Raw genomic sequence first — 22,430 nt, 5'->3', positions numbered from 1 at the left:
AATTTTTAAAGGTATCTTCGAAAATTTAATATTTAGTAAATTTCTAGAGTGTAGTAAGGATAATTCCGAAAAAATTTTTGAATATTTAATATTCTTGATATTTTTTTCTAAATTTTTATATATATTTACGAAAATTTAATTATTAATAAATTTCTAAAAAGTATAATAAAGATAATTCTGATAAATTTCTGAGTAATATTCTCATCTTTCAAATATATAGAAAATAATATTGTTCATCAGGAAATTTATAAAAATTATTGTCTCTTAGATACAGATAATTTTTAATACTTCACAAATTGAATATTTTTGTAAAACTGGATATTTTTTTCTAAATTTTTAAAGATATCTACGAAAATTTATTTTCTAGTAAATTTCTAGAGTGTAATAAGGATAATTCAGAAAAAAATTTTTGAATATTCTTGATATTTTTTTCTAAATTTTTATAGATATTTACGAAAATTTAATTATTTGTAAATTTCTGAGTAATATTTTCGTCTTTCAAGTATATAGATAATAATATTGTTCATCAGGAAATTTATAAAAATTATTGTCTCTTAGTTACAGATAATTTTTAATACTTCACAAATTGAATATTTTTTTTAAAACTGGATATTCTTTCTAAATTTTTAAAGATATCTACGAAACCTTATTTTTTTGTAAATTTCTAGAAAGTGTAATAAGGATAATTCTGATAAATTTCTAAGTAATATTGTCGTCTTTCAGATATATGGAAAATAATATTGTTCATCAGGAAATCTATCGAAAATATTGTTTCTTAGTTACAGATAATTTTTAATATTCCACAAATTGAATATTTTTTTAAAACTGGATTATTTTTTCTAAATTTTTAAAGATATCCACGAAAGTTTAATTTTTTGTAAATTTCTAGAAAGTGTAATAAGGATAATTCTGAAAATTTTTTGAATATTTAATATTCTTAATATTTTTTTCTATATTTTCTAAGATATCTACGAAAATTTAATTTTGGTAAATTTTTACCAAAAGTGTAATAAAGATAATTCTGTTAAATTTCTAAATAATATTCATAAAATAATATTGTTCATCAGGAAATTTATAAACAATATTGTCCCTTAGTTACAGATAATTTTTAATACTTCACAAATTCAATATTTTTTTAAAACTGGATATTTATTTCTAAATTTTTAAAGATATCTACGAAAATTTATTTTCTAGTAAATTTCTAGAAAGTGTAATAAGGATAATTCTGAAAAAAATTTGAATATTTAATATTTTTGATATTTTTTTATAAATTTTTAAAAATATCTACGAAAATTTAAGTTTTGTTAAATTTCTAGAAAGTATAATAAAGATAATTTTGATAAATTTCTGAGTAATTTTCTCGTCTTTCAGCTATATTGAAAATAATATTTTTCATTAGGAAATTTATCAAAAATATTGTCTTTATAATGTTTAATATATCACAAATTGATAATATTTGATTTTTTTCTAAATTAAAAAAAAAAATAAGTAAATATTTCTGAAATATTTGAAAAAATAAATAAGTTTTGGAGCTTTTAAGTCGATTTGATCTGGGATTCTAGTAAAAGCTAAAAATATGGGACACCCTGTACATGAAATGTAAAAACTATTTTTAAAATAATGTAAGAATAAAATTTCATCATTTTTATTAATATTTTTTAATTATAACAACTAAATAAAAATATATATGTCATACTTGTATAAAATAAACGTTCATAGTTAATGTAAACTTGACAGAGAAAAACAATTTGGGATACTTTTAATTAAAACTAATAAATTAAAGCAACAAACTGGTGTGCAATTTATCCTAGGTTTTCAGAACTAGAGTGTAAATCATTTTATCTCTGAAATCACGTTAACATGGCAACTCTTTAAACAATTTTATCTAATTTTAGGGTTTTTAGAAAATTAAATACACCCCATTTGTTTGGCAAAGGTTTATAGTCAAGAAACTCCCAGGGAACAAGAAGTATTTAATTTCGTAAAAGCCCAATTTAAAATGGGAGGTTGATAAAATTGATTGCAAACTGTTCCTCATCGATCTCCACGACTGCGCCCTTATATTTAAAGCGTTCCCCCTTTTTTTAATATCCAGACAAACCGTGAAGTGCATAAACCTGTCATCCCGTCCTCCATAATTTCCCCGAGTGCTCCGTGATTGCAGCGAAACGACCCTCCTCCAGTCGTCCGTGGCGAGGCCGGTCATTTTTGCCCATGCAACGATAACAATCAAACTGAATTGCTCAATTGGCCACAAATCTGTGTCCGAGCTAATGTCCACATCGGCCTGCACAGGAGACCGGCGTGGCCGGCGTTGCAAGTTGCGAAAGGAGCCCACCGGTCGGACCGTCGGACCGTCGGACGGACCGGCTAACGGATGTTTTCGGTTGATGCATGTTATTTTGGAGGAGGGCACTCGGGACGGAGGTGCACCTATTTATTTGTAGACTTCGTTATCCGTGTATGTGTGTGTTGTGTGCGAGTGTGTGTGTGCGCGAATGTATATTGCAGCCAGACTGAAGTAAACACGACTATGGGGCAATGCATCAGTCCAAGGTTACCCGCTGGATGTGCCGAGGATCGATCCTCCGCGAGCGGTGCGATCTCCAGTGCCGTAGATGGCGCACTGCCAACAGGAATAATGTTTTTTAAGAAAACTTTTTAATCCTCTAATTTATTTTATTTAACAATATTGATTTATTTTTCTCAAAATTCACAAATATTTTGTGAAATTCTAGTTTAATATTAATTTTTTAATAACTAATATTTTTTATAATACTTTTTCTTTATTTATCATTTAATATTAAGGACGAATATGATTAAATACAAAAATATTTTATTTTAAAATATCAAAATTTTTAATGATCTTATTAATTTTTTTGCCAATATTGATTGATTTTTTCTCAATAATCACAAGATCTTGTGTACTTCTAGTCTAATATCAATATTAGATTAATATTAATTATATTATTATTATTATTTATGATGATTTGTGATTATTTTATAATTTAAAATTAAAAACGTGTTTAAATATAAAATTATTTTATTTTTATCATATTGATATCAAATTTTATCTTAATTTTTTAAATTTTTTTGTCAATTTTTTCACAAAAATCACAAGATCTTTTGATATTGTAGTCTAATATTAATTTTTTAATACCTTAATTTTTTTATTATATTCTCTCCTCATTTTATCATTTAATATTAAAGACTAAATACAAAAATATTTTATTTTGAAATATCAAAATATTTAATAATCTTATTAATTTTTTTGTCAATATTGTTTTATTTTTTCTCAAAAATTACAAAATCTTCTGAAATTCTAGTCTACTATTACTTTTTTAATGGCTAAAATATTTTATTATATTCCCTCCTTATTTTATCATTTAATGCTAAAGATGTATGTGATCAAATACAGAAATATGTTATTTTTAATGATCAAAATTTATATATCTCACTTATTTTATTTGTCAATATTGATTTATTTATTATCAGAAATCACAATTTCATCTGAAACTCAAGTCTGACATTAACTTTTTTATATCTAAAATCTTGTATTATATTCTCTCCTCATTTTATCATTAAATAATTGAGATGTATGTGATTAAATACAAAAATATTTTATTTTAACATACCAAGTCTTAATGGCCTTTTGAATTTTATTTGTTAGTTATTCTCAAATATTAGTATTTTCTGAAATCCTACTTCGAAATTGTGTTTTTAATTAATAATTATTTTCTTTATTCCATTCAACATTTAAGTAATATAATTAAATACAAAATAAAACTTTTTTTTCTGCATTGTAAATTTAAGTTTAAAATAAATATTTAATTCCACATAATTTGTTTTTGTTTAATGTTTCAATTTTATGAGCCAGTTTTATTTATTAATTAAATTAATTCTGTTAAATTTAGATTTTATAATCAGAGTTTTATTTTTATTTAACTGTTTCTTTTTAAGTTTATCTGTATTTAAAACATTTGTTTCATAAGTATTAGATAAAATTAAAAATGAATCAAATTTATAAATTAAAAACTATAAAAATGATAATTAATGTTGTTTTTAAATGTGATTAAGGAATGTAAATATGTAATATATCAAATAATAAAATGGAAATAACTGTAGGAATTTTAATTTGTGGCACATCCATCAACTATGAAAATTGTCAATGTATTTTATAATATAATTAATAATAAAATCGATTACATTAAATATTTAAATATGAACCTGAAAAATAAAATTAATTTTTGAATTGTTTTATTAAGTATTATTAAAAAAATTGGTATCACAACTTTCTTGGTTTCTTTTATTCTAATACATGTATTAAAATTCACTAAATTATTTAAATTTTGTTTAATTTATTTGTGTTTTTAGAAAAGGTTCTAAAAATAAAATAAACTTAGTTTTTATATCATTTTCTGTTAATAATAATTATCATTACTATTCTGTAATTATTCTCTGAACTATTTAACATTATTAAATCATAATAGACTATGATTAAATGTACCATGTAAATAAACAATTATAAAATAAGCAATGAGCTAATAGGTCAAGTTTAAAAGGAATACATTGTTGTTCTAATTTTTTACCGACAATCTTGTTTACATTTAATATTTAGATTAAAATCTGCGAATCTAATTTTAGTATTTTAAAATTTTATCCAACAGAATTAACTTAAAATAGGTCTGGATTTTTAAAATGTTTATTTATTTAAGCATTTCAATTGTCTCAAAATTTATCAGACATGTGTGCATATAAATAAAAGTACTGTTAAATTAATTTCATCATAATGAATTATAAATAATTTCTTTTTGTTGTTAATTTTGGACATAAATAATAATAATAATAATAATAACAATAATAATAATAATAATAATAATAATAATTATAATTATAAATTATATAAATTGTAGCCATTAGAAATAATAACTTCTAATGTCAATAATACCAAAATTTAGCTTCACCAACCTTAAATACTTTTCTAAGCAATATTAATACATGATACTTGATTAAGTAATATTAATACTGAGAATCGAAAATATTTTGGATTTATTATTAATTGATAGATTTCGACGAACGCCACTGGAGGGTAGACCTGCCTCAACATATATTTAATACATCAGACCGGAGAATGTTTCATACCATTCATTCGGCGTGTTATTACAGAAACCCATAAACAACGAGATGGAGAGAAATTATTTTCGGTTCGCACAAGAAGGACGCTCTGTTTGTTTGGACTGCAACTTGTTTGGTCGTTGCTGTTTTTATTTTCGATGACGTGCGACCCCGATGAAATTCAGCATTGTACTCCACAGCCTTGATAACTGAAAAATGAATAAATGATCGTCGATGGCAAATTACGCCGTTCCCATTGTCTGCGACATGATTGGAACCTTTATGATTAATGTTTTATGGCTTTGGTGCTGTGTTATGTTATGATTTTTGCCTGATAACTAACTAATGGGGAGTAGTGGATAAAAATGTGGATTCCTTGAATGATCGGTCTCATTTTACACCAGTTCTATTTGTGGAATTGTTTGCTGCCACGGCTCATAAAATATACATTCGTATAAATTTCACTTTGTTCGACGATGTTTGTCGGATGTTCCAAGAAAATGTCGGTTAATGAAATAGTAAAGTTTAAACTAGTAAATTATGTTATTGCAACTATAAAACTTATTTCTCTGAAGTCCTCCATTGAATAACAAACAAACATTAAGGCACCACCCCAGAAAAATGGCCATAAAGAAAAAGCTTCGGCACTTAAAATCTGTTATCTTGCATAAACCATTTAGTTTCATCGCCACAAATCCAGACGCTTTGTTAACACAACTGCGAATATAAATCCGGGCATTCCGTGCACGTAATTTTTAAAACCGCACTCTTGCAAATTGGTCCGGCGCACATCCATGTGGAGCGGGCGACGAGTGCAATTTCGTCTCGCCTAAATTAAGCCATTGAAACATCGGAGCAACAACAAAAGCGACGACGTGCAGTTGCATAAGCATCCAGACACCCATGCCCCGAAAAAAGCCGCTTCCTGTTTACTGAGTGCACCTCGTCTCGGTCTGGCCCTGATCATTTGGTAGTTCAGATAATGACACTGTGCCCTCGACTGGAACTGCGTCGGTGACGGAGGAGGCCGAATTCGGATGGTGGACTAACTGTTCAGTTTTTTCCTAATTGAGATAATGGATCGTTCAGAAGTTTTCAAGTACTTCTTTGTAATTAAATTGTGCCTTTTGATAAATTACGTTTTTGGGGCTGGATTAATAAATCTCCTGTGGAAGTTTATTAGGTAGACGTTTTACTGTTTGTAGGAAACTACTAATTTATTATGGGAGAACACATCCTGGACATTTTATTTAATTCTTTTTCTTCTTGTTTGAAACAATGGGAGAAAAATTTTTTAAAACATCCTTTAATGATGAATATGAAGTTTGTATTTGCCTTTCAAAACATCTCTAATAGAAATTAGAACAGCCCAGGTGTAGTACCAATTAGTATTGTAATAGACCTGATAAGGGAACTGCCCAAACATTAAATGTCTATTTAACAACAACATACATACAAATAAATAACCTTTAATGATGAAGATGAAGTTTATCCTTGACTTCCAAAACATTTCCAATAGAAGTAACGTCACAGTTGTGGTACCAATCAGTACTGTGATATATCTAGTAAGATAGTTGCTCAAATATATTAATAAATGCATATGGAAACATCTAAAATCTCTTTCATTCAAAGTAAAATCTTTAAGGTAAGAACATCCCTGGTGTAGTACTGTAATGGAACTGCTCAAATCAAAGGTTTATTTAACATTCAAGAAAAAATATGTTATTTGTTTATCTCAACCACATTAAAGAAGATGAAATTTGTCCTTGACCTGAAAACATTTTCAATAAAAGTAAGGACAACTCAGGTATAGTACTATATACATATACATTCATATACTGATGAAGTTTGTACGTGCCTTTCAAAACATCTCCAATACAATTGAAAATAGTCCAGATGTAGTGCCAATTCTGTAAGGGAACTGTTCAAACTTGGCGTTAAATGTCTGTTTAATATTCAGAGAATAACCTTTAATGATGAAGATGAAGTCAAAGTGTTGTACCAAGTAGTGTTGTGCGTGTATATTAGAAAAATCGAAGGTTTCCATTCCATTCAAAGAAAATTTTTTAATTGGTTAATATCTACCAGTGTAAGGAAAATAAGACTTGTTCTTGCCTTTCAAAACATCTCAAATAGAAGAGATATAACATCTCAGTTGTAGTACTGTAATGGAACTGACAATGGAACTGCTCAAACTTAGCAGTAAATATGTAAGAGTTTTTTTACCATTCAAGAAATAATCTTTAATTTGTTCTCTTCAGTCCCATTAAGGAAGATGAAGTCTGACTTTCAAAACATTCCCAATAGAAGTTAATTCAAGATGTTTGCTTATGCTTCGTTTTCTTCTTGTTTAGGATATTGGTATTATTCAAGTTTAATTAGTAAAAAACAACCAAATAAAAATAAATCTTTATTGAATATTTGTATATGCTGACAAAGGAGACAAAATGTTCTAAAAAAAATTAGTATCGTACTAAAATTCAAGTAGCTACAATGCGAAAGGAAAAACACATTTCATAAAAATAAAAAAAATATGTGACCATCCATGAGGGACTAGCCAATTAAAATTTACCAGACATGACACCACTATACAAAAATTGGTTGTTACTACAACTAAAATTGTCTAAAATTTTCATTAAAATCAATCCCATTTTTCATGAAGTTCCTTTTCTTCCTTACGCTTTATTTCCTCCCATTTCTTAACGTTTTCTGGAGCCTTGCCTACAGATAAACATTAATAGATGTATTTAATATTTCATCATGGTCTGGCTTACTTAATCTTTCAAGGTAGAAGAAAACTGGCAAAGAAGCAATGACAGCCCAGGAGTAGTACTTGAAGTACCAATTGGTATTGTAATGGAACTGATACGGGAATTGTACCATTTTGGCAGTAAACGTGTATGGGAACTTCATAGGTCTGTTACCATACAGTGTGAAGCCTTTTCTTGGTACACCTCCACCGCTTTGAGGAAGATGGCATTTATCCTTGGTTTTGAAGAGACCACTAAGAGGAATTTTGCTGGAAGTGACGAAAATGTTAAAAGAATAAAAGTAGGACAAGGCATACTTACTCAAGCATCGACATCCATAATTCTGCGGTGGATCTCATGACTCTGATTAAATTGATGGCTGTGACACTATGTCAAATTGAATAAATTGTAAGACAATAATCAATTGACCAGCACCATTCATTGTTATTGCATTTATATTGTTTTATATAATATCCTTTTACAATTGTTTTGTTAAATTGGACTTCTCCGTCGCAACCTTAACTACGCACTTTATAAATAGAGTTTCCATTCACAATTTGCCTTAAAAATATCATCGATCATACGTAATAAATGTATCAAGGCCATGCAATAAACTAACACAATTATAAAGCTTCTATATTTAGAAAATCGTTTTCCACATTTAAACTCATTGGTTCACACACAATGTTTACATTTTTTCAAGACTAGAAGAAGTCTTTTGGTCTTTAAATAATCAAAACTCATGATGCGTTCAGTAAAAAATGTACATCTGGACATGCAATCAATTACAAGCAAATTAGGAAAGCAAGAAAACTGAAGAATTCAAAATGATCTCAACAACACCTTGTAGATGCCACAACACATAAACTTTCTCACAACCGAACCTGCCGCAACAGTGGTCACATTGCGGTGATTTGTAGTCGTGCGATGCGTGTCGCATTTTTGCATGCACACTTCCTCCACGCAACTATGGAAAAAAAATGCCACCGCGGTCTCATAAAAATGCATCGTGCATCGAAACTGCAGGCGAAACGTTTTAGTAAGCAAGTCGTAAGCCGTCGATGCCGCTCCCAATGCACATGAGTTATGGATTCATAACCTGTCGAAATTAGTCGATTCGGAAATTTATGGACGAGCTGACGTACCGGCAGTTCGTTGTTCTAGGTTTGAGGGATGTGATGAAAATTTATGGGCATTGAAAAATTGTTGTCTCTCATGGAGGTAGGGGTGACAAAAAATGCTGCTTTCTGGCACATCGGGAAGGCTGAAACTCTCAGGTTTTTTAGGAATGTAGCTGAAAAAATTCATGTTTTGGATCTTGTATATCTATAAATTAGATGTGGGTATTGAATGTTAGCTAACATTTCATGCTATTCAGTCTGTTTTGGACATAATCGATGCATCACCACATTTCCCCACACATTTAGTAACAGAGTCACATACACGTGTGTTTTTCAATGGACTGTGAGAATATGTTGCAATCAACAATGTTTGAATATTGACTATTTGTATCTCCAAGCATACTTATCATGTGAAATAGATTAGGGAACGTACACATCGTCTTATTCGGTCTAAATATCATACAGTGTTATAAGTGTTACACAGAATGGAAGGAACGAGTTTCTGTATATGTAAAGCTGAAACTTTCTGTGTAGTATTCATCTTATATGTCATTAACTTCAAGACAAGATTAGCAGTTCATCTACCCTCAAAATAAAGATGTAGAAATGTTCAGACTAAAACAAGTTCCTCTCAAATTTACAGTGCAAGAAGAGGAAGAAAACTAGATAGAAATGAATTAAATTAGAAAACATACAAATATTATTGTTCTCTTCAAATTTAGAGTAAAAGTAGTTAATGAATCTCGACAGAAGAGTAAGAAACCTAAACAAAGTTGAGAAGTCACCTCTTCGGAAGACATCCATCCCAGTCAAGTTCCCTCAAAAGATTTGTGATTGTGTTGCGTTCCCGCTCAGCCTACATAATCCCCATCGTCCTTGAGGCCGCACGAACACATGCACCGGACCCCGTTCCCGTTCCCGTCCCTCCGCCGGCTGCCGCGACGCCGAAAGACGTCGGAGACGGGCCTGCATGTGTGCGTGCATCCGTCGACGCTCTCGTGTACACGTACGCCGTTGCCGTGGTTACCGCACCGGTCGGAGGACCGGGGACCGGTTGAAGATACGTCGGGGACGCGGAGGATTCGCACGCCGGATATAATTAGGAGCGAAGAAATGGGGCACAAGTATTTTCGGAATTCGCAGACGGTGTGGCTGTGTCCTATATGCGGTTATTACTGGAGCAGGGCTTGAGGTGGTCTTGGAAAAAGGATTTCTGCGAATAGATATTTTCATCAAATTAGTTCAGGCGGTGGTATTGATTGAAGTTTGATTAGTGAGGATGTTTAATTACAGTATCATCCAATAATGAGTACTTGAAAAAGTAAAATTGTAATTTTGTTTGCTTAGTTATTAACGTTCAACAACTTTATTTAATGAAAAATGCGAACTCACATATTCATTTAATTTTCATTAGGTTATAACTAATTTTCGAATAAATTAATAATGTTGCATATTTTGTGTATTTTTCTATTTATTTAATTTTTATCTAGGTTGTACCCTTCTATAACATTTAAATTCTAGCAATAATTATAAATAATTAAAAATAAATATAATTACATAATTAGATACTGTTATTATTAATTACATAATGTTTCAAAAATCTCAAATTTCATCATCTTTCAAAATAAAATAAATTACAATTTTTTTAGATTTTTTGAATATTTTTTTGATCTTCTGTTAACACAATTATCATTTTATAAATAATCAATTAATTTTTAAATATTATGAGAAAAATCTTTATTTTAAATAAATTATAATTTTTTTGTGTTACTTTTATATTAATTTAACTAATAATTTTGAAGGATTAACGAGGTTATTATTTTCTATAAATAATTAAATTAAATTGAAAATCGTATATTTCAATTTTCTTTTGTGTTATTTTATTTAATATTAATTATAAATATATTAAATAATTAATTAATTAAAATAATTAAAAATATGTTTAAAAATTTATAAACTATTAATAAGTAAAGTTAAATAGAAAAATGTAATATATAAATAGGTATAAATAAATATAAATAGAAAAAATTAAAGAAGTATTTATTTTAAATAAATTTTAATCTTGTATTTTTGAAATGTAAATTATTAATTTTAATTTACCATTAATCAAAAAAAAATAATAATTTATTTGTATATTTTACAAATTAAATTAATTTTTTTTTAGATTTTTAGAACATTATTTTGATCTTGTATTAACACAAACTTATATATAATTAATCAATTTTTAAATATTTTGAGAAAAAATTTTGTAATTATAATTTAATTTAATTAATAATTTTAAAATACTAATGACATCATTATTTTCTATAACAAATTAAATTAAATTGAAAAACGTATATTTCAATTTTTTTTTATGTAATTTTTATATTAACAAAAATATATTTTAATAACTTTTTTTTGTTTTGCATTCTATTTACAAATTATCAATATATTTTCATTTTTCATAATATTTTATTAATTATTAATTTTAAATATATAATATAAAAAATTAAGATAATTTAATATATGTTTAAAAATTTATAAATTATTAATTAGAAAAATTAAATTGAAAAATATATGTTTCAGTTTCCTTTCGTGTAATTTTTTATATTAATTTGTAATTAATTAAGTAAAAAGATATTTAATTAATTTTTTGTGTATTTTTACTTTCCATTTTCAAATTTTCAATCAAATTCAATTTTGATGACTTAATTATAATTTAAATTTCGTATTTTATTAGGTATTACATAACAACATTTAAAATATTTAAAATTTATAAATAAATTAAAAAAATGTAAATAAAGAGGTTTTATTTTAAATAAATTTTAATCTAATATTTTTGAAAAACAAAAAAAAAAGAAAATTTAATTTGAAAATATAAATATAAATATCTTCTTAATGTATAACTAAATAAAACCATTTCGAATATTTAAATATATTTTTTTAATTAATTATTCAAGAATTAACAATAATTGTTATTTTTTTAAATATATAATTAAAATAAATTTTAATTTTCATTTTTTCATGATTACAAAAGGTAAAATTGAAATTAATATTGTATATTTGAGTTTTTGTATTTATTTAATTATTTATTATTAATTTAAGAAAAAAAAATGGTAAATTTTTGTTTCCTTTTTCTTTCCAATTTTTAAAAAATCATATTTTTTTGTTTAAACGATTGGATAATTTAATCATTTAAATTTTATTATTAAGATATTTAAATATTTTTATAATTAAATGTTTAAGAATTAACATTCTTCATTTTATTCATAAATAATTAAATTAAATTTTATTAATTATTAATTTTCGTGAATAAAAAAGTAAAATCAGATTTAAATATATATTTTAATTCTTCTTCTATTTGTCAATTTGTAATATTTTATATATTTTTTTTTGTTTAAATTATAAGTATAAAGTATTTAAATATGATTATAATTTTGTATTTACTTGAACATTATTATGAAAGAGATTATTTCAAATAAAATATAATTTTTCATTATTAAAAGAAGTGAAATTAAATGAAAAATTTACATTTGTTATATTTTTCCATAAATTTATATTACATTTACAAGTATTTTTTCAACACCAATTAAATCGTAAAAAAAATTTGTGTGTAAAAATTCATTTTTCAATTTAAAGAATGCAGATTAAAATGAATATTTTCACCGTAAACAACTTTTAAATCGCATTGCACTTTGACGGTCAAACATAATGGTTCAGTCTAGACCTCTTGCCTAAACACTTTCAGCACCACGTCGCCGCCAAACATCTCGGAACCGGTGAGAACACACCGATTCGGCAACGCCGTCCCTCGTCCGCTGACCGACTACATAGATAGACAATTATTGCAGCCAGTGCAACATAACCGTGCACGCTGCGACGACTGCGTTTTGTATATGTGTGTCTGTCTGTCCGTCTGTGCTCCGCTCATCTCCGATCTCCGATCTCCGCTCTCGCCACTCCGGTGCATGTGTGAGTGTGTGTGTGTGTGAGAGTGCGGTGCCGCGAAACGAAAGGGATCCATCCGCTCTCGGTGCCGCGGACTCTCGCTTCTAGGCGGTCTCTCCGCGTATTCGCGTAATTGGAGTGCGTTTTTGCCGATGCCATCGCGGGGAATTGTTCGACGGCTCTTGTTGCGAGCGGATTAACTTTCTTTTGGTGAGTCTCGTTGCGGTTTTGAAAGCATAGAACGGAATGATGTATGCGATTCCGCTGGAGGTTTGAGGTCTTCCAACTTTTTGTAGGTTCTAGACATAATTACTCTAATTTAGGTCAAATCTTTGAAGATACTGATGAAAGACCTCCAATGACACTTACGGGTATTTAAAACAAGTTCAAACGTCTTAATAGGTTTCTGGTGTGTGATGGAAAGAGATGGAACAATTTTTAAAATTCTATTAAGGTGTAAAGTTCTACATTTTTGCTGAGTTATGGTTCTTAAAGTGCTTCTTACATCTAGAATAACCTACTGAGGAATCTTATAGAGAAGTCCCAATGACATTTACAGGTGTCTAAGAGAAGTCCAAACGTTTCAATACGTTTCTGGTGTTTGAATGAAAGAAATGAAACAATTTTTAAAATTCCTTTAAGGTGTAAAGTTCTGCCACGTGTTTGCAGGGTTGTAGATCTTAGAATGATTCTTACTTCTAGAATAACCCTCTGAAAAATTTTATAGGGAAGACCCAATGACATTTATAGGTGTTTAAGAGAAGTCCAAACTTTTCAATACGGTTCTGGTGTTTGAATGAAAGAAATGGAACAATTTTAAAATCCCTTTAAGGTGTAAAGTTCTGCCACATGTTTGCAGAATTGTAGATCTTAGAATGATTCTTACTTCTAGAATAACCCTCTGAAGAATTTTATAGGGAAGACCCAATGACATTTATAGGTGTTTAAGAGAAGTCCAAACTTTTCAATACGGTTCTGGTGTTTGAATGAAAGAAATGGAACAATTTTAAAATCCCTTTAAGGTGTAAAGTTCTGCCACATGTTTGCAGAGTTGTAGATCTTAGAATGATTCTTACTTCTAGAATAACCCTCTGAAGAATTTTATAGGGAAGACCCAATGACATTTACAGTTGTTTAAGAGAAGTCTAAACATTTCAATACGCTTCTGGTGTTTGAATGAAGGAAATGGAACAATTTTTAAAATTCCTTTAAGGTGTAAAGTTCTGCCACATCTTTGTAGATCTTAGAATGATTCTTACTTCTAGAATAACCCTCTGAAGAATTTTATAGGGAAGCCTCAATGACATTTACTGGTGTTTAAGAGAAGTCCAAACTTTTCAATACGGTTCTGGTGTTTGAATGAAAGAAATGGAACAATTTCTAAAATTCCTTTAAGATGTAAAGTTCTGCCACATGTTTGCAGAGTTGTAGATCTTAGAATGATTCTTACTTCTAGAATAACCCTCTAAAGAATTTTATAGGGAAGCCCCAATGACATTTACTGGTGTTTAAGAAAAGTCCAAACGTTTCAATACGTTTCTGGTGTTTGAATGAAAAAAATGGAACAATTTTTAAAATTCCTTTAAGGTGTAAAGTTATGCCACATGTTTGCAGGGTTGTAGATCTTAGAATGATTCTTACTTCTAGAATAACCCTCTGAAGAATTTTATAGGGAAGACCCAATGACATTTTCAGGTGTTTAAGAGATGTCCAAACATTTCAATACGTTTCTGGTGTTTGAATGAAAAAAAATGGAACAATTTTTAAAATTCCTTTAAGGTGTGAAGTTCTCACACATGTTTGCAGGGTTGTAGATCTTAGAATGATTCTTACTTCTAGAATAACCCTCTGAAGAATTTTATAGGGAAGCCTCAATGACATTTACTGGTGTTTAAGAGATGTCCAAACATTTCAATACGTTTCTGGTGTTTGAATGAAAAAAAATGGAACAATTTTTAAAATTCCTTTAAGGTGTGAAGTTCTCACACATGTTTGCAGGGTTGTAGATCTTAGAATGATTCTTACTTCTAGAATAACCCTCTGAAGAATTTTATAGGGAAGCCTCAATGACATTTACTGGTGTTTAAGAGAAGTCCAAACTTTTCAATACGGTTCTGGTGTTTGAATGAAAGAAATGGAACAATTTCTAAAATTCCTTTAAGATGTAAAGTTCTGCCACATGTTTGCAGGGTTGTAGATCTTAGAATGTTTCTTACTTCTAGAATAACCCTCCGAAGAATTTTATAGTGAAGATCCAATGACATTTACAGGTGTTTCAGAGAAGTGCACACATTTCAATACGTTTCTGGTGTTGGAATGAAAGAAATGAAACAATTTTTAAAATTCCTTTAAGGTATAAAGTTCTGCCATATTTTTGCAGGGTTGTAGATCTTAGAATGATTCTTACTTCTAGAATAACCCTATGAAGAATTTTGAAGGGAAGACCCAATGCCATTTACAGGTGTTTAAAAGAAGTCCACACATTTCAATACGTTTCTGGTGTTTGAATGAAAGAAATGGAACAATTTTTAAAATTCCTTTAAGATGTAAAGTTCTGCCACATGTTCGAAGGGTTGTAGATTTTAGAATGATTCTTACTTCTAGAATAACTCTGAAAAATTTTATAGGGAAGACCCAATGACATTTACAGGTGTTTAAGAGAGGTCCAAACGTTTCAATACATTTCTGGTATTTGAATGAAAGAAATGGAACAATTTTTAAAATTCCTTTAAGATGTAAAGTTCTGCCACATGTTCGAAGGGTTGTAGATTTTAGAATGATTCTTACTTCTAGAATAACTCTGAAAAATTTTATAGGGAAGACCCAATGACATTTACAGGTGTTTAAGAGAGGTCCAAACGTTTCAATACGTTTCTGGTGTTTGAATGAAAGAAATGGAACAATTTTTAAAATTCCTTTAAGGTGTAAAGTTCTGCCACGTGTTTGCAGGGTTGTAGATCTTAGAATGATTCTTACTTCTAGAATAACCCACTGAAGAATTTTATAGGGGAGACCCAATGACATTTACAGGTATTCAAGAGAAGTCCTAACATTTCAATACGTTTCTGGTGTTTGAATGAAAAAAATGGAACAATTTTTAAAATTTCTTTAAGGTGTGAAGTTCTGACACATGTTTGCAGGGTTGTAGATCTTAGAATGATTTTTACTTCTAGAATAACCCTCTGAAGAATTTTATAGGGAATACCCAATGACATTTACATGTGTTTACTTCTTTAAGTCCAAACATTTCAATACGTTTCTGGTGTTTGAATCAAAGAAATGGAACAATTTTGAAAATTCCTTTAAGGTGTAAAGTTCTGCCACATGTTTGCAGGGTTGTAGATCTTAGAATGATTCTTACTTCTAGAATAATCCTCTTAAGAATTTTATAGGGAAGACCCAATGACATTTACAGATGTTTAAGAGAAGTCTAAACATTTCAATACACTACTGGTGTTTGAATGAAAGAAATGGAACAATTTTTAAAATTCCTTAAAGGTGTAAAGTTCTGCCACATGTTTCCAGGGTTGTAGATCTTAGAATGATTCTTACTTCTAGAATAACTCTTCGAAAAATTTTATAAGAAAGACCCAGTGACATTTACAGGTGTTTAAGAGAAGTCCAAACATTTCAGTACGTTTCTGGTGTTTGAAGGAAACAAATGGAGCAATTTTTAAGGTATTAGATAGGTTGTGGACTCTTGTATTTGGATTATTAATACATTAAAGATTCTCATAGAGAAACTCCTATGACATTTGCAGGTGTTCTAGCCTAAATGTTACGTATGTGGTGTTCGGTATAATTTTGCGACCTTTCGAAAAGTTACATGCGGGCAGTCCATTAGTTGTTTGTCCATTCCGAACAATGTTTCAATTAAAATAATTACGAGTAAGAGTAGCTGCCACTAAGCTTAATAACCCACATTGGCGCGTACGTAATTATTGAAAATAATAAAAAATAACACTGTATAATCGTTATTGCATGCATTACGAATGAGAGCTCGTATTCACCGTTATGAACATGGCTTTCTATCAGGTAAATTGAGTGTTTTTTCGAGAGGTTTTGTATGCGCATTTGCGCATTTGCGTAGAGATTCCGACTTAATGCAAATGTGTTGCAGGTGCCGGCCGTTGTAAAAAGGCAAGTGCTTTGGACGAACCTACCTCAATCGAGCGTTTACAATTACGCAGTTCTCCTCAGTTAAGTCAAGGAGATATGGTTATTTATACAACAAATATTGTTATAACCTATATGCATGTGTGCAGTAGTAAAAGTATAAATTGTTAAGATTTATGTAGCTCCACAGCTAAGCTATCGACACCGGCAAACAAAACAATATTTATAACACCTTAATTGGGTGTTGTGTAAAATGTTGTTACGTTACGTAAATGGACGGATTGTTGAACTGGTCAATTAAATCATTGATGAAAATAGTTGTTTTCATACAGATTGCAATAACACCTGTGACGATTATTTGTTGTTTTAAGTTTTATTTTTGCCATATTTATTTTATTTCGGTTAAGAACATTGCGAAATTTTAAAGCGACGACAAAGTACACGCAAACAAATAAAAATATATTTTATCTCAAATGGTGACAATTTATAAATGGCTTACTTACTAAAAAATGAAGTTAAATAGTACGCTTATACAAATATGAAAAACATCATGTTTTATTTCTGTTTCTGATTGTAGTGATGTTTTTAGAAGTACAACTCACTTAATTAATCTATTCTATCAAGGATATTGAATTAAATAATAATTTTAGTCATATTTTTAGAAGTACAACTGATTTAATTAACCTGTTCTATCAGGATATTGAATTAGAGTCAATTTGAAACTAGTGATTCCCTGAAGGATGCATCATAAATAAGCATTATTTTGGTTTTTATGATGAAAATTATAAGAGCATAATTTTTAAGAAAAAAAAATACCTATAAGGAAAAAAGATAAATTACTTTTCCATGTACAAAATTGTGTTTTAGTTCTATTTCATTTATATTTTATCTTATTAAATAGTAAATTTAGTTATTTTTTAGATATTCAACTGATTTAATTAAAATATTCTATCAGGATATTGAATTAGAATCAATTTGAAACCTGTGAATCCCCGAAGGATGCATAATGCAGCTTTATTTTAGTTTTTATGATAAAAAAAATTACCAGTAAGGAAAAAGATAAATTACTTTTCTTAAACATGCTGTTTTAGTTCTATTTCATTTATATTTTATCTTATTAAATAATAATTTAAGTCATTTTTAGAAATTCAACAAATTTAATTAATTTATTCTATCAGGATATTGAATTTGAGTCAATTTGAAACCAGTGTTTTCCTGAAGGATGCATAACTAAGCCTTACTTTTGTTTTTATGATAAAAATTATAAGAGTATAATTTTTAAGAAAAAAAATACCAATAAAAAAAATAAATTACTTTTCCGTGTTCAATTATGTTTTAGTTGCGTTTCATTTATATTTTATCTTATTCAATAGTAATTTTAGTTACTTTTGTAGAAATACAACTGATTTAATTAAAATATTCTATCAGGATATTGAATTAGAGTCAATTAGAAACCTGTGAATCTCCGAAGGATGCATAATGCAGCTTTATTTTAGTTTTTATGATAAAAATGTACCAATAAGGAAAAAGATAAATTACTTTTCCTAAACATCCTGTTTTAGTTCTATTTCATTTATATTTTATCTTGTTAAATAATAATTTAAGTCATTTTTAGAAGTACAACTAATTTAATTAATTTATTAATCAATTTGAAACCAGTGATTTCCTGAAGGATGCATCACTAAGCCTTATTTTAGTTTTTATGATGAAAATTATAAGAGTATAATTTTTAAGAAAAAATATACTAGTAAGGAAAAATAAATTACTTTTCCATGTACAATATTATGTGTTAGTTCTATTTCATTTATATTTTATCTTATTAAATAATTATTTTTTCAGAAATACAACTGTTTTAATTAAAATATTCTATCAAGATATTGAATTAGAGTCGATTTGAAACCTGTGAATCCTGGAAGGATGCTTAATGCAGCTTTAATTTAGTTTTTGTGATAAAAATTTACGAATAAGGAAAAAGATAAATTACTTTTCCTAAACATCCTGTTTTAGTTCTATTTCATTTATATTTTATCTTATGAAACAAGTCATTTTTAGAAGTACAACAAATTCAATTAACCTATTCTATAAGGATAATGAATTAGAGTCAATTTAAAACCTGTGAATCCCCGATGGTTTATGTAGGATTATTTTAGTTTTTACTTTGAAAATTAAAACTATGATTTTTAGTAAAAATTAAAAAATAAATTTTTCTTAAAGATTGCGTTTTTTTGCTATTTAATTATTATCTATTAAATTTTATTAATTAATAATTTCAGCAACATTTCTGGGGGGAAATCTTATATATATTTGATAAGTGCTGAATAAAAATTGCTGTGGCTACGGTCCTGCAGATGCGGGCAAAACATATGCATCCACGAAGTGCACTAGCAACAAAACAACCAGACTGCTCACTAAATCAGGATGTCCTTGGAACCACGACACAGTGGACCAAGGCGAACATTCGATGGATGAGCACCACGTTACTCGTCTGGATGCCAGACTCAGTGTGTGTGTGTGTGTGTGTTATCTTAACATCCTGAGAATTAAGTAAACCAACACCGTCGGCATTCGAGAACTTCAAAACAACGATCTTTTGTTGTGTGATTTTTGTTGTTTTCTATGGGCCGGTTTTAACAACAGATAAACGCTACATTGGAGCATCAGTTCTGTCGATAATACACGGACAGTAAAATGTCTATGGTACATTGTTGCAGACGAACAATTTACATATTAGGAAAATGTAATTATTGTCAATTTTGCCCGCAACAACGTCGCGCTTAAGAAAGTGAAGACGCACAGAATAGTATAAAATATGTTTTTATGGCCATTAAAAGGATTGATGTATCGGCGTCTTGGACACTTAACACCTACAAAGGAAATTTTAATGGCCTTAAAATTAATTAAATTGAACGTAACCGGAATCAAGGACTGTAATGAGATTTTTCTACATGAAGGTTGCGTCTTCTTGATTGACTTTTGTATTGGATACTTCGACAAATTAATTTCCTGTTATTTGTTCAAATTTGGACCTGTAATTTCATGTTTTATCATCCCAAAATGCATTTTGTACAATTGGAATCGACCACATGAGTTAATCAAACAAACCATATGTTCTTTCAATGATCCGTTTAGAAGAAACCTCTTAATCAGGCTAAAAAATGACATGTCGAGACAATGTGTCATTTAGTAGATTCCAAAATATTTCATATTTTTACGAATAACTGTAGTGTAAACTGAAATGTTTGATTTTCAGGAATTATATTGTTTTTCACTACAGTTTTAATTATACGAGTTTTATTCGTTTATTATTGAAAGGTTGTATTTCATGCTGCATATTTAAACAACTATAATTGATTTTATTAATTAACGTTGTGCATTAGTAACAAATTAAATTCATTACACAGACCAAATTTTCTCATGCCCACAATTCATATTTAGTAAAAGCCATTATCCAATAATAAATTTGTTATTGACTTCTATGAAAAACTAAATATTAAATTAATCTACAAATTAATTTGAAACATGTATACAATGTAGAAATAATCTCGTTAATGATTGGTTTTAATTTTTTATATCTATAAATTATTGCCTGACGTTTCGCTGACATGAATGGTTATTCAAAATAAAAGAAACTTAAGGAGTCTGAAGACAGTATTGGCTGGACCAGTTTTCAAACTTTCAAACAATTTTTAGAAATAACTTATTAAAGATCTTGTTAAAAATCTGGAGTTGAGTTCATTGAATTATAAATATTAGAAATAAAATAACTGAAGAATAAACATTTTATTGTGCAAGCAGTATGACTTAAAATTGTTTGGCTTTATTAAATATTAATATAAACAGGTAATTGGGGAAGTTTTCAAACTCGTAAATAATTATAAAAGATGTGATTAAAAATCAGGAGCATATTAAAAGGTTTCTTTAATTGAAGAATATTATTCAAGTATAAATTTATATTATATATTATTTAAAAATTTAAATATGAATTTATTATATGGGTATTTCAATTTAATATTTAATAATTTCTATCAAATTAATGAATAAAATTAACATATATTTAATTTTCATTGTTTCTTTTTATTTTTATCAATTTTATGAATAAAATAAATAAAAATAACTTCATAAAACACAATAATTTTTACAGAAATGTTCATATTATTTTCAATGTTTCTTTTTATTTTTATCAAATTTATAAATAAAATAAATATAATTTCATGAAACAAAGTAATTTCTATCAATTTAATAAATTAAATAAAAATAACTTCATATAACTCAATTATTTTTAAAGAAATATACATTTTATTTCAAATATTTTTTTTTATTTTTAGCTTTTTTTTATGAGTAAAATAAATATAACCTTATTTTTTCCATAATCTTTAAATTGGAGAATGAAAAATAATTAAGCAAAATGTAATTAAAATAATTTGAGTTTCTATTAGGAAAGTTTTAAACTCGTGAAAAATAACGATATGATATGATTAAAAATTCTCAATATTAAATATATTAAAAGGTTTACAATATTTTATATAAATAAAAACACAGTCCTTAAAATTAAATTAATAATAACTTGTTTTATTTTTTATTCTTTTTAACAATTTATTTTATTATAAAATTGAATAATTTGTATTGTGCATTCATAACAGATATAAATTAAAATAAAAGACTTTTTAAAAATAATTCAATTAAATGTTTGAATGGTTATTGGGAATGAAACTGCATTTGATTTGATTTGATTTGATTGTAAATTACAACAAAATTCATTTAATTTATATGCTAAAAATATTCACGTCTACAATGAAAAAGGTGAAATGAAGGGGATGAAATTGTTAATTAATTGTTGATTTTTATGAAATAGCAGCTTCAGTTACATATGTTTTATTCATTTAATGTATTTTAATTAAACAATATCGTATTATAATTTATTATTGAATATATATTAAAATATACCTTGATATTTAAATTTTTAACTAATTATGGATGGCAAAAAAAATAATATATTACTAAATTAGTACAAATATTCTTCAGAGAATTATTAAATTAATTCACTAAAAATGCATTAAATATTCAGAACTAAACTTAAATTTTAAGCTGTTTAGTTTTTGTTTCTTTCTTAAATTAGGGTACAACTTCATTATTTAAGATTTACTAACCAAATATTTGTTGAATTTACATATTTCTGAAATAATTTATTGATATATTAGATTAATTAAAATTTATTTCCACACCAAACAGCATTTTAACCAAACGAAATTGACGCCATTAATCAGCAAAACAACCAAATAAATTTTCAACATAAAAAACGTGTGCCCATGTTTAAAATTAATGCCTGCCCCTTTACAGAGACTAAAAACGAAAATGCCAAGGAATAAAATGACCATTTAACATTAGAGTGCCAGGATTGATT

At 27.9% G+C, this 22,430-nt stretch overlaps 2 protein-coding genes across 5 annotated transcripts in view; one reads left to right on the top strand and one right to left on the bottom strand.

The window, feature by feature from the left end:
• The window catches only part of LOC109601268 (ecdysone receptor), a 210,475-nt gene that overhangs the window by 65,332 nt on the left and 122,713 nt on the right, over nt 1–22,430 (top strand). The gene's annotated exons all lie outside the window — the stretch shown is intronic.
• On the bottom strand, nt 7,513–8,345 carry LOC109601267 (uncharacterized). The gene is made up of 3 exons (XM_020017486.2): nt 8,187–8,345; nt 7,890–8,134; nt 7,513–7,836 (listed from the first exon to the last, which is right to left on the bottom strand). Exons 1-3 carry the CDS (start codon nt 8,222–8,224, stop codon nt 7,757–7,759), a joined length of 363 nt encoding a protein of 120 aa, XP_019873045.1. The 5' UTR covers nt 8,225–8,345; the 3' UTR covers nt 7,513–7,756.

Source organism: Aethina tumida, chromosome 5 (assembly GCF_024364675.1).
Source record: "Aethina tumida isolate Nest 87 chromosome 5, icAetTumi1.1, whole genome shotgun sequence".
NCBI classification, from domain to species: Eukaryota; Metazoa; Arthropoda; class Insecta; order Coleoptera; family Nitidulidae; genus Aethina; species Aethina tumida.
Note: the sequence above shows the minus strand (reverse complement) of the source record. Positions and strands in the feature narration are given on the sequence as shown.